Source organism: Marmota marmota, unplaced genomic scaffold, assembly GCF_001458135.2.
Source record: "Marmota marmota marmota unplaced genomic scaffold, marMar, whole genome shotgun sequence".
NCBI lineage: Eukaryota > Metazoa > Chordata > Mammalia > Rodentia > Sciuridae > Marmota > Marmota marmota.
The window spans coordinates 88,638,963-88,656,698 of record NW_026000026.1 but is presented as its reverse complement, the minus strand read 5'-3'; the positions used below and the strand labels follow the sequence as shown (position 1 = coordinate 88,656,698).

Sequence of the window (17,736 nt, the reverse complement as noted above, 5' to 3'; positions counted from 1 at the left end):
GAGGCTTGCCAGTGGGGGTTGGGGGTGTCCTGGTCACCTGGCATAATGCACAACATGAAAATTTGCACCTGTGCACTTGTGGTCTCAGAATTTCAGCACTTCCAGAATGTACTCTTGTTGTTTTGTCACTGGTGAGCTGTCACTTATGCTTATACTAATCAAAACCTAGACAGTAAGTGTGGTGTGCAGGGCATGTCCTTATGCATGAGGGGTCACAGTAGCTTATGTGCTTTCTGACTTTGGAGTTTTGCTTATGTAAGAGGCCATTTGTTTTCAATTCCTCCTAGGCTACTTTTATTTTAAATAAAATTTAAGTTTTATTTTTCTTTTCATTCTTAAGGTGAAACATACCCTAGACAAAAACTATAAGATTAAAAAAAGTCTAAAGTAAAAACTGGGCATGGTGATTGATGCCTGTAATCCTAGCGACTAGGGAAGTTGGTGGGAAGGATCACAAATCCAGGCCAGCCTGGGCAAATTAGCAAGACCCTGACTAAAAATAAAAAATTTTAAAAACTGGGGATATAGCTCAGTGATGGAACACCCTGGGTTCAATCCCCAGTGCTATAGAAAAAAAGTATAAAGTAAAAAGTAAGAGTAAAAAGATCCTATCCTTTGTGTTTATTTTATGCAAATTTACATTTCATTGTATTTGCTTTGTGAGAATGTATTATTTTTACTTTTTTCCTTAAAAAAGTATTCTATTCTAGATTGTATTCTTTATAAACACGTTGGGATTCAATTTGCTTCCATAAATTCTACACTTCACATCCTATGCATAAAACTTTTTCAATATTGCTGTATTAGACAAAGACTTTAGGTTGCAAGTCAAAGGAAATCAATTTGCTCTGGCTTAAGCAAAAAAAAAAAAAAAAGGAGATGTATCTGCTTGTATAGTGAAAAGCCAGGGGTGGATTAGTCTCAGACACAACTAGACATAAAGGCTAAACGACGTCTTCAGGAATCTTTTTGTGTTGTGGACCAGCTTCCTTCTTTGGTAATTTCACTCTTATTCTGCACCTTTACATCCTCTCAAAAAGCACAGCTGCTCTTACCTAATAATTCCAGCAGAAGTCCCATGACTGAAGTTCCTTAACCCAGCTGACATCAAACATCCAGGCCTGAGCTGGTCACTGGGGCCAGGGAAAGGGAATGTTCTGCTCCCTCTGCCAACCACCTGGTTCTGCTCAAGTGACCTCTTTACTGTTTCTTGGACCCACCCAGCCTGTCCTTCACTGAGGGCCACTGCTCGTGTCCCCTCTGCCTCCACTTTTCTTGCAGTGTTCTCATGGCTTGCTTCTCCCTCATCCTTTCGGTTCCCACTCAGAGACCCGTCCAACCACCCTTCACTCTCTGTCCTGTTTTTCTTCTCTTACTTCCCAGTGTTGTAATATACTCATGTGGAGTGTCTGGATGATTTGTGTGCTTCACAGGAAGCACAAGAGCTGATACTGTGGCTCTGTCCTGAACTCAAGAAGTATTTATCAAATGAGTTAATGGAAGACTTTGCCAGGTCCCATGTACACCCATCTGTAGGTCAGTCTATCCTCAGGACAAGAAATGGTTGAGGGAATTGTTATAATCCCCAAAGGAAAAAATAACTGGGCAGCCATTACTAGAACAAGGAGCCAGAATACTAAAACGATGGTGTTCATTACAGCTCAGATCACTTTCTAAGGCAAATCCCAGGAGCGGGAATACAAAGGATATAAATGTTTGGGTTTCCTGATAAGTTCTGCTTCCATATATCCCCCTACAAAAATTCTCCTTGTGGCACACAAAATAATGCAGATCACATCAAGTCCCTTCCCAATTTGAAATTGACAGCTGCCATTGTGTGTCCCCCTAGTGTTCTGGCCCCAGCTGGCTAGGCTCAGCCTTTCTTCCCTGACCTTGGTCCCCACACTCCCTTCATATACCAGGCCCCAAAATACCAGCTTTCTTTTCTGCCTTGGAATTCACTCATTCTCACCTTGGGACTTCTGTATTTTTCTCATGCTTCTTCTACCTGGAAGGTCCTTCTCAGAGATCTTGCTTGGCCACCTCCCAGTCTTCCTTCAATCCGTAGGTCCTCAAGAGGCCCTCCTTGGCCTCTCCAAGCTTACTCCCCACCCACCCTCTCCATAAGCATCCTGTGTGTTTTCTTCATAGCTTTCACTGCCCTTTCTATTTACTTGTCAATCCTCCATCTTCCCCACTAGAGTGTCAGCTCCATGAGGCCCTTTTCTCCTGTTCATTTTGGTATTTCCAAAAATCAAACTGGAATCTGGTATACTAAAGACCTTCAATAAATATATGTTGGGAAAAAATGAACAAATTACTCTCTGGGAGTGTTGTAGTAATTTATACCCCTCAGCAGCAGCAAGAATGCCCATTTTCATTTCATATTGTGGCAATTTTCTTAGAATGCAGCTTGAGAGGTGGATTCTTTAGCTTCTTACTGCGTGTGTGCTGGAGGAGGGGTACTAGCTCCATTTTCTTCCATCTGAACAGAGCGTGGCACTTCATGCAGCAAGGGATGTCACAAGGTCCTGGAAGGACTGTATTTTTCCATCTGGTTTAAATACAGCCTAAATCTTAACCCCCATTATGTAGGTGACCAAAAGATTCCTTTCAACTGCAACTGGACTCAGGGAACTTTCTAAAATGTTACTAAATAAAAGTTAGTGAATAATCAGTTAATGTATTTGGAATGTAGAAGGGCATAATTCTGTGGTTTCTATCCCAAATTATCCAGTTGTGTTAGCATTCTGATTTTTTCTCTAATGTGTTCATTGTTACTATTAGAGTGCATGTGTTTTTATATTTATTTTTTAAATTATTTTCACATATTTTAGTTGTTGATGGACCTTTATTTTATTCATTTATTTATGTGTAGTGTGGAGAATAGAATCCAGTGCCTCACACATGCTAGGCAAGCATTCTACCACTGAGCCATAACCCCGGTCCCCATCCATTTATTTTTTTAAAGGAATTTTAAATTTTAAAGAGACTTGCAAAAAGAATTAATGCATATAAAAAGTATTTAATATAGAGAACACAAAAGCACCTTTTCTCAGGCAAAAATCCCCAAGACATATATCAGATTATACTAATCAAGTTTCCTTTTATCAGAAAAGAATTATTTGAATACAGAAAAATAAACTTCATGTCTTCGTCTTTTTCAAATAAACCTTCAGTTTCACCTAACATACAGATAACAATGAATTTAACAAAAACAAACAAACAAATGAGTGTGTTCTTAAAAATAAATAGCCAATACAAAGTTTTCTAATTTAAAAACAGCACCATGGAAGGAAGAGGATGTGTCTTTTCAGTTCAAAGTTCCTAAATAGGTGATTTACCATAGATTCATACAAACTAAACTTAAGAGTGGTTGGTTTTTAAATCTTTCCTGGAGTGGAAATTAAAAGAAAGTAAAAAGCAAAGCAAAACAGTAACTGAAGAATTAAAGGCAGATGGGCAGACGATACGTGCACACACATACTGTTCACACATACACACACACACCCTGCCAGGTGCATTCCTTGTTTTCTGTCGGTTGTGTCACCAGTCTGTGACCTCAACCACAAAGGGCGTTTTCACTTCTATCTTGCCACTGTTGATGATGGTGCAGTTGGTGAGAGGACGGTCATGCTCATCAGTTGCCTGGAGCTCTATGGAGTGCACCACGCTCTGGAGAGAGAAAATCAGACAGGCAGCTCTGGTGTTAGTGTAATCAAAAGCCCCAGTGGGAAAGTAAGTTGTATCACTATAAAAAACCATGCACACTAAGCGTGAAAAACTTAGAAGATTCAGAAAGTTATTTTATTTATGTGTGTGTATATATATCTCATGGAATAAAATTCACCAGCTACCTTGTTTATCAGAAAACATATTGGTCTATTTCCATACTTCTTTCTTAATAAGCATTGTATAGACTCAAAAAATTAAGATACTTTTGCAAATAAAGTATTTGTATTCATCAGCTACAATCCAATGTAAAGGTTAACATGGAGTTTGAATCAGTTTCAGCTCTACCCTATACTACGTTTAGGCACAATAAAATGGTCCATAAAGCAGATTTAAAAGTAGACCTAATTCTGGATTTGCTTTTTTTTTTTTTTGTGTGTGTGTGTGTGTGTGTGTGTGTGTGCTGTTGGGGATTGAACCCAAGGCCTTGTGCATGTAAAGCAAGTACTCTACCAAATGAGCTATATCCCCAGCCCCTGGGTTTGCCCCTTTTAAAGGTGACCCAAGCCATTAATCTTGAGTCTGATACTAATATAACCTGTTCAATCCGACAGTGGTATAAAGACCCCTTTCTTTGCCCTAGAAGCCCTCATAAGCACATGCACCACTTATATTTCCCAGTGAAGGAGGGAAGATGTCACAGACCAAAAAGGCAGGCTTTTGATGAGTTTTCCAAACACATTGAATATTCATCTCAATTCCTGGACTTCAGTTGCATTGAATCAGAATACCAGGTAGAAGATGTGGAAAATCTACAGTGATGAAACTGGTTGATTTGTTTGGATGAGGGAGGCCAAACAACTCACATGAAAATAAAACATAATGGAACATGGAAGAGGACACGGGAGTCAAGGGTGTCCAGGGCTGGGTTGGACAGACTTCAATATGGCCAGTTTAGAAGAAAGTTATTTGGGGCAGCTGCTAAGGAGACATGGTGAGAAAGGAAGAGAATGAGAATTTAAGAAGCAGGCCTATGGGTTATGAATTGGATCCTTTGCTGTTTTTTGAGAATAACAACATAGATTTGAATTCTCTTAATGAATGTTGGTTGCTGTAATATGTGTCCGTGAATACAACTTGATATCCGGACTAAACTACACTGGTTCAGGGCTTTTTAATATTTTAACTGTAAGAAACATATAACACAGAATTTGCCATCCAATTCATTTTTCACGTGCATAGTTCAGTAGTGCGTAAGTTTATTCACACTGTTGTGCAATTGGTCTCCAAATCTTGCAAAACTGAAACTCATTCTAAATGCCTTTTCCTAAGCCCCTGGCAACCACCATTCTAGTTTCTGTCTCTATAGATTTGACTACTTTAGGTGTCTCATGTAAGTGACTTGTAGAGTAATTGTCTTTTTGTGACAAGTTTATTTCACCTAGGATAAGGTCCTCAGGTTTATCCATGTGATAGCACATCTTTTCTTTGTAATACTGAATAATACTCCATTTTATGAATGTATAGGACCCTGGTTTTATTTTGTTATATTATAAAGGGCTTTCCATTTACAGCCAGAAGCAAAATAAATTAAGTACTTAGCTTCTCCATGTCAAGTCTTCAGCTTCTATCCTAATGTCCCTAACATGCCATAATGTCATGCCATATATAATTTACTCATCTTTGAAGAGGTCAGTCAGCATATAAAAATGGATCTCTAACAACTCATTTAATATTAAAATGAATCACTGAAGGTACTCTCATAAATATAAAACTTTGAAAGAGGAAAAAGTAATATATCAAGTTACCATCCCATCGAGGACTTTTCCAAATACCACATGTTTGCCATCCAACCAGGTGGGCTTGGTCAAGGTGATAAAGAACTGGGAACCATTGGTGTTAGGCCCAGCATTGGCCATGCTGACCCACCCAATACCATAGTGCTTCAGCTTGAAGTTCTCATCAGGAAATGTCTCACCGTAAATACTAAAACCTGGGTTAAGATAAAAGAAAAGGGAGGAGAATGAACAGACATCAACCAAAAGTAAACTCTTCATAGGAAACAAAAGGCTTTAGTGAAATCCGTTCATAGAGCCCAACAGAAGATGAGAATGGGGAATAGATGGTCAAAGCTATGGAGAAGTGAAAGACAGAATAAAATTAACTCTTTAAGGAAGCAGGGCCCTAGGGCCTGAAACAGACAAGCAAAAATGCCTATGATATGGCACAGGATGGCAGGTCCCCTCTGGCCTCAAACCAATGCCAAATCTGGATCATATAGGTCAATGATTTCACTCTGAAAGGAGAAGGAACAGCAAGGCAGGGTGGTATCCGAAAGCCAGATGGAAAGGTGGGTGAGCCGGCCTCGTGGCTCTACCTCTGTACTATATTCGGGTGACTTGTCCCAGGTCACTACTACCTTGGCACCCAACCAGTCACTGAGTGGACACCCTCAGCTTATTCCCACAACATCCCAGTGTAGTTGGTATTCTCAGTCCCCTTTTCACACTGGGAAACAGAGGTATAAAACTTGAAAACAGCAGATCAGAATTGGAACATCTGACTTTCTGACTCTAAAGTTGGTGCTTTTTCTTACCTCAGCACTGAGGCAGTAGCAGCTAGGATGAAAGACATTAAGCGCAAGGCTCTCAGGATGCACGAGGATGCATCCTGAGAATTGGGACCACCTGGGGATCAGACTTGCTGAAGAATCAGCCTGTGATCTGGAATTCTAGCAAAGCAGTGGATACAGTAGAAGCCCTCTCCCATAACAACAATATGGACCATAGGGAGCATCTGCCTCATTCCTAACACCTTGAAGGCCTCTTGTGCTTTTGTATTACTGAGCTCCTTATCCACTGGTTGCCAACCTCAAAATCCTGGCTCCGTTAAAAGGACCAGAAGTAGATACCAAAGTCAAGCAATTTATAGCTGGTTGGGCAGGGACATGTGGGTGACCTAGCTGGAAAGCTCTACCCAGGGGGGTCTAGGCTAAATTTAAATAGTTCAAAATTTCCTCTCAGAGAATTTTAACCCCAGACCCACATGTGTTGGGGAGGGAAAATAGAGAGAGAATAAAAATAGAAAAGATAGCAAAGTAAAGCTCAGTCACTCTTCCTGCTGGATCGTATGGTGGGACGGTGGATGCTGGTACCAAGAGGGCAGGTACTAGAGCTACCAGGTTTTCCGGTGAGTCTGGCACCTCAGCAGCTAGGATTGCTTCCACAAGCATTCTCAGCAAACCCTGTAACCTTGACGAACCTGAGCCAGCTCCTCTCCTCCATTCTGTATCCTTATACCCTATAGCATTTTTGCAAGAGCTAAAAGTACTCTTCATAAAGTGCCTGGTAAATCATAGCATTTAATAGCAACTATTTTTATTATCAAGGAATAAACCATTACAATAAACATACATAGAAATAATGACTGAAAGTGGCTTTTCTTTAAAAAGTAAGCAACTAATATCCACCCTAACCAGTATTTTCTGAGCTTAAAAATCTTAAATTTCATGTAGTTACACAAGTAATAGGTGTTCAGGAGGAAAAAGAAAAGAAAAGAAAAGCTTCTCCCTACATTTCAGAAGGAAAATAGTCCACAGAGCCGGGTAGTTATGATCCTCAATGAGACACAATATGCTGAGGGAGATTTGAAACTCACTAACCTTAAGTATTTGTCCTTTATTTTACTTTGTTCATGGGTATCAGTTATAATTTTGATGACTCAGCTATAACTTTTTTATTATTATTAAAAAAGCTGACAATAAAAGAAAACACTTTTGAAAGAAGGGGAAAAATTCATCACGATCCTGCCACCTACACTCCAATCCTGTTATTCTGGCACCATGTCCCATCCTCTACCCCCACCCTGACTTGTGGCCAGCTGCCACCCCAGGGCACACAGCTCTATAGTTCACCTCTTCCTTCCTATGGCACGCACTGCTTTATATTGCTACATACTAGCAGTCGATCGGTTTTAATAATTGTGAGATATTCTGCCAAATGAATGGATCTACACTATGACAACGAACACCAAAACCATCCCATTTAGAATTAGGAAGACTCATTCATTCATACCCAAAAAGATTCTGGTAAATGAGGTCCCCAAACCTCTATCTTCTGGAAAGACTTTGAGCTGTCTTTATGGTCTTGTTTCTTAAACGGGGGAATCTGGCTATCTTGGGTTCACATACTGACTGACTCTTGGGTTTTAGCTTGGGAAGTGGGAAAGGAGAAAGGCAAAAGATGGCGTTACCTACCACCAGTGCCATCTCCCGCAGTGAAGTCTCCTCCTTGAATCATGAAATCCTTGATGACACGATGAAAGATGCTTCCTTTATATCCATATCCTTTCTAAAGAGATTATTTCAATTGAATACACAAGTAGAAAAAAAAATCCATACTGAAAGATGAACCTTCAACCCCAGTGTTTATTTGAAAATGATAAAGTGAGAAAAATCAAAATATCTACAGAATTTGATTAGGTCTTGGCAATGATTTCTCTCTCTCTCTCTCTCTCTCTCGCAGTACTAGAGATTGAACCCAGGGGTGTTCTATCACAGAGCCACACCCCCAAACCTTTTTATTTATTTATTTTTTAATTTTGAGACAGATTTCATTAAGTTGCTCAGGCTGACCTGGAACTAGGTGATCCTCCAGCCTCTGCCTCCCAAATAGCTAGGACTATAGGTGTGTGCCACCATACCCAGTGACAGCAATGATTTACTGAGAGAAAGTTATCACTGGCTGACCAAAACTACAAATAAAACAAACTATGGAAAGAGAGTATTGATGTGAATAAGAAAAAACAAGAGCATTTTCACTTGTTTTCTTCCAATTTCTGGAAGCCTACAGAGGCTGTGTACCTGAATAATAAAGATTTCATAGTAAAATATGATTAAATGTCACAGATTCATTTGACATTAATTTAATACTTGTTCTCCCAGCAGCATTTTGTATTTTACTTAAAAGAAATAAAATACAATTTTTGTGTGTGTGCAAAGTTGAAGGAAATAAAATGGAGACAGACCTCTCCTGTTGCCAGAGTGACAAAATTTTCCACTGTCTTGGGTACAACTTTTTCGAAGAGGCCAATCACAATTCTGCCCACATCTCTGTCTCCAATCCTTATATCAAAGAAGACCTGCATATAATTGAAACACAGAATAGAAGGTTATAACATGGAGAAGACAAAAATACAAGCTAAATCAAAATTAAAATCTGAGGAAAGCCTGCCCATCAGTATTTTAGAAAGGAGTCATGAAGAGGCTATTAGTTAAAGGTGCTCTAAAAGTGTCTGTGTCGGTATGGTTCACTTGCACTATTCATTCAACAAACATTTAATGAACACCCTCTAAGGGCTAGGCACGGTACTAGGTACTGAGTTTCAAGTCAGTTCTACAAATACTGCAAGAATCAGCCAAATAAAGTCTTCAAGAATTCTACTGCCTACTCATGCCCCAGACAAACTCTGCTGCTACTTCCTGTTCCCCAGCTTTGGGATGAAGATTAGAGTGGAATGTGTTGTTCTTTTCAAAGGTAGTGCTCTCTAATCTTGGCAGGGGAAAAAATAGTGAGGAGAGAAAGAGGCTAGCCATCTAGATTTACTTTTTTTTTTTTTTGTCACTTCAAATACTGCCAAACTCCCAGTGAGTTCTCAACAGATGTCTGCTATCAAGGGACTCACAAAAGATGATTAAAACGTACAGCAGTCCTTCAAAAGGCCTGCCACTCAGGTCCAAGCACAGCAAGCACCGGGTCCCCAGTCTCATCCAAAAGACAGCGAGCACTGCACTCCATGCCTGACAAAGTCTTTTACCTTTTAAACTTAAGACACTCGATTCTATTGTCATATTCCCAAAGTCACCCAAGTAGAATGTGTTCTTTCTCTGTCACAGCTTAAAACAAAACACCCAAAAGTGAGGATAAGTTGCCTTTTTTGCAGATTAAGTCTTAAAAGTTCTTTTAGACTTTTTTTTTAAACTGTTTGTTCTGAAACCAAATTATACACATTATTTGCTTCCCAAATCACTGAGAGGCTTGAAAAGGCCATGGAGTCGAAGGGCATTCTATTAGAGAGTTGAGATTATATGAACCAATTTACTGTTTGAATGGTTAAAAAAGACATTCAAGAGATGGCTTTAAAAAATATAAGAAGGGTTGTCAAAGAAAAAAGATGTCTTGCAGTTTAGAAAAATCACTAAGTAAAGACTGTCAAGCTTTAGCTCAAGACAAGGACTTCTGCCAATACATCAGCACGTCTGTCACAGAGTGATGTGATATTTAGTGTTCCATGTGGCATTTTACAATCTTTACATGGCTGAAGCAGCAAAAGTTTTATTATTATTTATATAGAAGAGCTTACAGAAAGACCCTGCCCTTGAGGTAAGGCAGCACAGAAGGGTCTCATCTGCAATCAGTGGTCTTGGGACAGCATTCACGGGAACTTGGTCAGTGCAAAGCTGGTGGCAGTGAGAAGCAGTTTCTACAAAGAATTTCTAAGCCGAGGAGTAAATGCAATGTGGACAATAATGAAGCAGTCTCAGGAAAAAAAATCAGGGATGTAATCCTAAGAAACATCTTATAAGACACTTGAAAGGCCTTCCAGACTTGCAAAATCAAGGAGAAAATTACTCCTGTGAATATTTAGAAAGCAAATAAATAAATAAAATCTGGGAGAGCAGCCTGAGAAGACAAAGAAAAATTGACTGTCCCAGCATAATGCTTCAATAAAAATCATATATTTTTACATATAGTCTAGTTTACCTATTGATATGATTCTTCCCCCAAATTGCAGTATCCTTCAACTTCATGAAGGAGTACAAGAAACTATAGTAGTTTTCCCAACTCTAACAGAAATGAGAAAATCAAATCTTATTTAGTTGACCAGTATTTATTAAAGATCTATGTGAAAGGTAGTGTAAAGTCACAAGGTGTACGAGAGAACCCCTGTCCTAAAGTAGTTTTTTAAAGAATAAGATAAGTACAAGGCAGCATGTGACAGATGCCCCAGGAATCCTGTATATCGAGGCCTGGAGTGATATTAAGGGCTGGGAGAGGACATCCTGGGAAGCAGGCCTGGAGGAGGGGAACAGTATCAGACACAAGGGTTAGCTCACCTGCCACTTATTGGAAGCAAAGCACCAAAGCAGGAAATGTGTTCTGTTTGCAGAAAAGCAATGCAGCTCTGTGACCACAGGTGAGGACAAAATCCCTGGAAGACAGCTGCCCACCAGTTCCAAAAGACAAAGAAAAGATGGTGGACTTGGAGGTTCAAGTTTTGAAGACAACAGAATGGAATGAATCGGGCCCAGCTGGGCATGGCAGCACATGCCTGTAATCCCAGCAGTTTGGGAGGCTGAAACAGGAGGATTGAGAGTACAAAGCCAGCCTCAGGAACATAACAAGGTCCTAAGCAACTCAGTGAAACCCTGTCTCTAAATAAAATACATGAGGCTCAGTGGTTAAGTACCCTGGTACGGGGTGGGGCGGGGGGAGGCAAATGAGACATTGGGAATAATAATCAAATAGAGGAGAAAGAGAACCTGGAATTTTATGCCAGTTCAAGAATGACGCCATAATGGGCTGCAATGGGGTGGTGCCCGAGAGAATGTAAGGATGGTTGACAGGGGGACACCTTTATATAAAGGGGAGAAGGAAGGGGGAGGAAAAAGGAAAAGGGAAGGAAACACAATAGTGGTGTCTCTGTGGGCTTTACCTACATCCTCTTATAAGATGAATCCTCACCACATCCTGGGGAGGGAGGAGTATTATCACTAATTTATAAATGAGGAAAGTGAGGGTGAGAGAGGTTAAGTGATTTACGAAGGTTGAGTGTTAGAGCCAGAATTTCAACCCAGGCTACCTATAGTTAAACTGTGACATATCACCAGTCCAGCTCTAGCAGGCAAGGCAAAGGAATCCCAAAAGGTTACAAAGTGTTTTTAGTTCCCCCGATCCCAGTATATTGTCAACACAAGCAGACAGTCAAGAAATGTTCAATGTCAAGTGAAATGAAATAGGGGGGGCACACCCCTAGACAGGAGTGTCTGGGGGGCTGCCAGATAACTCATTTCTGAGTGTCCCTGGGAACAAAGTCCAGTGCTGGACAAGAGTGAGCTACAAAGTTTTTACCCTCCTGGAGTCTAAAGTTCAGTAGAAGAAAAAATATACACATAAATGCTATGATATAATGGGCAACTGGGTTTTATGAGACGAGTCAGATAAGGATAAGTCCTGGGAAGGGCTGGTGATTGTCTGTGGGGATCAGGGTGTTCCTGAAAAGCTGGGACTTGGACATTGTGCTGCACTTTGTGGGTGGGCAACTCATCACTTTTTCCCCCTCAAGCCATCCTTGAAAGTCATTTAAAAATTGGGGGGCACTGAAGGTTAAAGGAAGTAGGGAAGCAGAGAAGAGGCACTCACACAGCCTGATCCAAACCCCTATGGCATTAATACTGCCAAAATCCTTCCAAAGTAACTGGCAAAGTACCAAGCACATGAGCGGTGATGTGAAGGAAATGGTTAAAGCCAGATCCACCACTAAATGTCCATAGACCCTTGGCAAACTAAACTCTGAGCTCTTATTCCTCATCTGTAAAATAGATGATGATTCCTTGCTATCACAACAGGATTAATAAGATGAACATTTCTAACATCAACCAGTGGCCTCTTAAACCAGGGACCATAGACTAAGCATTTTACCTGCTTTAGCACATTTAATACATAAAACCCTTCCAGGTAGGTATTATTTCTATCTCCTTTTTACAGAGGAGAAAGCAGAACCCCAGATATTAGATAATTTGTCCAAGGTCCCTTAGATGTTGCCGCGTAGCCACTACCGGCTAACATGTTTGCAAGCTGTGTAGCTAGAAAGATGGCAGTGCTGTTTGGCATGCTGGATCCTGGAGCACAGAATTCATCACATTTACTGGAAAATTCAGGAAATCAAAATTCAGTGGATTCTGAGTCCAGTGATTGGAGCCCCACCTGAGTCCTTGCAGGGCAGGAGGAAGCTGCCAGGTTGGCTCAGCAGCAGGATCCGTGGACGAGGTTAGTGCCACTAACAGTCCTTTGGGAGAAACCAGCACCTCCTATCTTTTATTTACAGATTCTTATAAAACACTGCTGAGAAAAACAATGCACTAGAGCAGTGGCCAATTAATCTACTTTTCTGCACTCAGATAAATTATTTTTAATATTTTCATTTTCCAATATATTTAGTTGCTTAAATATGTTCACTAAAAAAGTAATTCAAAAGAGTCCAATTGGTATAAGGCTTGTCTAGGCAATTAACTTTCAGAACTTGATACATTTTGTGGTGGAAAAAATAAAAGATATGTTAAGTTACAATTCCAAACAAGAGTGGAGCACATGAAAACTCTCCCTCAGTGACAGTGCCCTAGACCTGGGCTCAGCATGTCCCAATTCTTGCCCTCCGGCAGCTTTCTCCTTGCTCAGCTTTATTCTAGTGGTTCCCAGCCCAGGCTGCACCTCAGAATTCACCAGAATGTTGTTAAAAGGTAAACGACTGGGACTGGGGTTGTGGCTCAGTGGAAGAGCGCTTGCCTAGCATGTGTGAGGCACTGGGATCAATTCTCAACACCACGTATAAACAAATAAATAAATAAAGGTCCATCAATAACTAATAAAAATTTTTTAAAAAAAGGTAAATGACTGGGCTCCTTCCCCAAAGATTGTGATTGGCTAGCTCTCCATCAGTAAGTCTAAAAAGTTTCCCAGTGAAACTTGTTCCCAAATATTCCAGGGGATTCACAGTAAAAATTTACTCATTGTTAATGTGAAATTCACATCTCATTGGGCGTCTTGCATTTTATCTGACCATTCTACCCTCTCTCCCTCACTCTGTCTACACTGTCAGCATCTCCTGTTAGTTATACCTCTAAAACATATCCCAAGTTCCTCCTTTGCTCCCCATTACCAAGATTTCCACCTTAATCCAAACCACTGTTTGGACTCCAGTTCACACTCCACTGACTGACCACAGGGATTTCTTAAAAGCAAATATGAAATGATATCATTCCTATGTATAAAACCCTTCAGCAACTAACTATACTTAAAATAAGACCTCAAATTATAAGAATAATTACCTCAATGCCCACACTCCTTACAGCTGTTAAACCCCTGAATGATCGATGAGCACCCCTCCCCCACCTCATGTCAGGCCACTGTGCTCTCATCCCTGCCCCAAAGCCACACAGTACTCTGCATCCTCTGAACACACTGATGGCTTTCCTGCCTGGAAATCTTTGCACCTGTCCTTTACTACCTAAGTCTTTCCCAAACTGATTTTTTCTCATTCCATCAGATATTTTTCTTTCTTTTTTTCCTTTTTTATTGGTACATTATAGTTGTACATAATGGCGATGTTTACTGCTACATATTCATAGATGCACAAAATACAACAATATATTTTGGCCAATATCATTCCCCAGTATCTCCCTTTTCCTTCACCTCCAGCCTCTCCTTGGTCCCTTTCCTTTACTGTTTTCCCTTCCAATTTCATGAGATACCCACCTTTCTCTTCCCTTTTCCTCTTTAGCTTCCACATATGAAAGAAAACATATGACCCTTGACCTGCATCAGGTGTTTTCAAATATCACCCAACCTATATTAGTTTCATTTCCTTCAACATTTCATAGTTGTATAAATTTTATGTTTATGGTTTTCAACAACCAAGAGACAGAAATAGTACCTGCAAACTGAAAGAAACCCTTTGAGCTCTGTGGCCCTCCACAAACCAGTTGCAAAGCTAGATCATGGGGCTGTGAGTAGAATCAGAGCTTCTCAGAGGAACCAGGCTGAGTTTATCAACCCTGCCTGAAGCATGGCCAGGGCTTTCAGTTCTCTTCCCTTACATCAGACATAGGGCGGAACCTCCCTCTCCCACACCTGTTGTCCTCCCTGCTCCTTGGGTGGCATCTTCCATGGAGGATTTAAGGATGCTAACTAGTTTAAAGGTATCATTTTCACTGACTACCCCTGCCTGCTTGTTAAGACCATTTTAATCTGCCCACACCGCCCTCCAGATTCCAAGACACGACTGCCGGTGGGTTTTCTAGAAGTGGTGATCATGGGCACCGCAATATTACCCACCCTCTCTCTCTCTCTCTCTCTGCACCTTCCCATTATCTTCTAACCTTAGTAAAACTCGCTGAAAATGAAACTAAAGCGGCGTTAAGTATTCTAAGTATCAAGTCGTGAGGACGCAATTCCAGGCAGAAACATGCCCCCAACAGAGATGAAAAGTTAGGGTTAGGTCATCTAAACTCAGGGTCCAGCCCAAAGTTTAAAAGTCATCCCAGGGGAGGATGACAGTTCCTAAGTGGAGAGAGAGGGGAGGGGAACAGGGAGGAGGGAGAGGAGAAGGGCATTCAAGGCCAGCTTGGAGTTCGGCTCTTCCAGACCCAATGACATGGGTGGCGGGCGGCCGGGCCGTGGTCACTCGGTTGCTAGCGCGTCTCTACCGCCCCGTCCCCTCCCTCTGCATTCTTCCTGCTTTGTTCCCAAGTCCAGGCCACGCCGAAGGAAGTACTGGAGTTGTCTCCTCCCAGGAGAACTAGGCTTCCGACTCCAGCGCAGTAACGGCGGACCACGACCCCAGAGACTGAGTACAAACAGCAGGCAACAGAGGCAGACTAGCCTGGTCCCAGAGCCCCGAGTATCCCGGAAGAGGGCCGCTCCTCCCACGCAAGCAGCCCTCTACCACCTACCGCACCGCCACTTCCAGTATCCCCGTGCCCTGGAAGCCCCCTCCTCCCGGCCGACACAGAAGTCCCAGTATCCAAAGCATCACCATCCCCCAGCCCACAGGAGGGGAAGTGGCTGCCCGCCGTTCGGTCACCTTGGCTGTCACCAAAGGGCCTCGCTTGCGGTTGCCCGAGGAGCCCGAAGACACGAGTGCGCTGAGCCCCAGGCAAAGCAGAAGCGGTAGCAGCAGCCGGGGACCCAGGCCCATGGCGAGCGTGGAAGTGGCAGGGATGGCACAAGCGACCTCAGGCTCCTGGACAGTTGGCAGGACTCCTGGTCGGCTGCGCCTGCGCGCTTCCAGTTGGAGCGGGGAGGGCGGGTGGGAGAGGGAGGCTGTAGTCGGGGCAGGGCGGGGACCCAGGGCGCGCTCCTCCCAAGTTTGTTCCCGCGACCTGAATTTGGGATTCTGACGAACGCGCGCCGAGGGCGTAGTACCTGAGAGGCTCTGGTCCCCAGCGTTCCAAGCTGCAGGCTCTGCCAGGGGAACCTGCGAGCTGAAGGTTGCGCGCCGGGCCATCTCCGCGAACTTAACCACGTCGCGTGTTAAACCCAGGCGGAAGGTCGAGCACGCTCAGTTGTCCGGGTCTTCCTCGAAATTTGAACGCCGCGGGGCAGGAAACTGCGGCTGGATCACAGTGGGCGAAGCAACTTCAGAATGTGTAGTCAGAATCTTAAAGCTTTGGATGCCTCTCAAAACTTTGGGGATTTCTGGGAGGGTGGAGCTCTGTTTCACATGATGAATATCTTCTTATTGAAATGATCAGGTTTGGAGGAACTTGGAAATTGCCGGATTCATAGTTCCTTTGCCCTGGAAAAACGTCCAATTAGGTTTGAGTATTTTATTTGGGGGGCTGATTCTGTGATCTTATCTACACTGTTTACAGAGTAGGCCTAGAAGCAGGGCCAAGTAAAATTCTTTACTGTGAAAACAAAGCGGTCAAGCTGACTTTTAGGTATATCTGTAGTATGAATTTTTTTTTTACAAAATTATGCTAAGGAAGGTTATTGAATATGATAGAGAAATTCCCATTGTATTTTTAAAAGTAAAACTCAGGTTGCAAAACCACATAGGAATCTGATTTCGACTGTGTAAATAAATGCATGCAGGCATTTTAAAAACTAAAAGAGATGCACCAAAACATTTGCAGTAGCTATGGAGATAGAATTATGAATTTTTGCTTTCTTTGTAATTTTCTGATTTCTCAGATGTTCTACAGTGGAGCACATAAGTATTTTGTAACCTGGAGAAGATTATTTTAAAGAAGATTATTTATCATAGATTTGTTTGTTTGTTTGTTTGGTACCAGGGATTGAACCCAGGGTGCTTAACTCCTGAGCCACATCCCCAGCCCTTTTTTATATTTTATCAGAGACGGTAAACTCATTGCTTTTTGAATTATAAATTCAAAAGAACTTTTTGGTTTTAGAGTAACATCTCTAAAATTTAAGTAAAAAAATTAATAGTGTTCTCTGGATTTTTTAGGGGCCGGTGCCCTGACCTTTTTTTTTTTTTTGGTTTTATTTTTTAGTTGGGGTTGGACACATGCCTTTATTTTATGTATTTTTATGTGGTGCTGAGAGTCGAACCCAGTGCCTTGCACACACGTGCAGGACGAGCACTCCACTGCTGAGCCACAACTCCAGCCCCAGGTTTCCTTGCTTTAAAGTCAACATTTTTCCTGGATAAGCAGATGGGATTCCTAAGAGTATATCTAAAATGACACTGAAACCATTTATTATAGATAAAAGGAGTAACCACTGCTTTTTAGGGATGGGTAAAACACGTTGGAACTATTTTTATAATTCAGTACGGTGAAGACCTGATGGCTTTTCTCCTCAACTCCACCCCCAGTAAAGAAAGAATTCCCCTTGTGCGGTAAGCTAAGGGTATCTCTCAGAGCACTTATCCTACTGGGTGATTGTATATATTTATCTGAGCTGCTCATCACTGTAATTGCCTTTGTCTGTCTCTGTTATCAGAGACAAGCACCACCAGAGTGGTGGGATGGTGCCTGTTTTTATTCCTTTTGATGACTCCGACTTATTGCAATGTCTGATATATAGTGGTAGATATTGATAAGCTAAGGACTTTCTATACTACCTCACCATCCAAAGGCACAGAAATAAAATATTCACCAGAACTCTAGAAACTCCTCTTTTTCCACTTCCCATTTACTAATACTAGATCATCTTGGTAGAACTTGGCAAATTTACAATATTGAGTCTTTCAATTCATGAACGTTTTTCCCCCCTTGCTAAGAATTGTTTTAGCTATTCTGGGTCTCTTATTTTTCCAAAT

General features: G+C 41.7%; 1 protein-coding gene across 1 annotated transcript; it reads right to left on the bottom strand.

Annotated features, from left to right (window-relative positions):
* Positions 1–3,005: 3,005 nt before the first annotated feature.
* On the bottom strand, positions 3,006–15,734 carry Ppic (peptidylprolyl isomerase C). The gene is made up of 5 exons (XM_015486743.2): positions 15,532–15,734; positions 8,698–8,811; positions 7,928–8,021; positions 5,481–5,665; positions 3,006–3,675 (listed from the first exon to the last, which is right to left on the bottom strand). The coding sequence occupies exons 1-5, from the start codon at positions 15,643–15,645 to the stop codon at positions 3,547–3,549; spliced, it is 636 nt and encodes a 211-aa protein (XP_015342229.1). The 5' UTR covers positions 15,646–15,734; the 3' UTR covers positions 3,006–3,546.
* Positions 15,735–17,736: the final 2,002 nt, after the last annotated feature.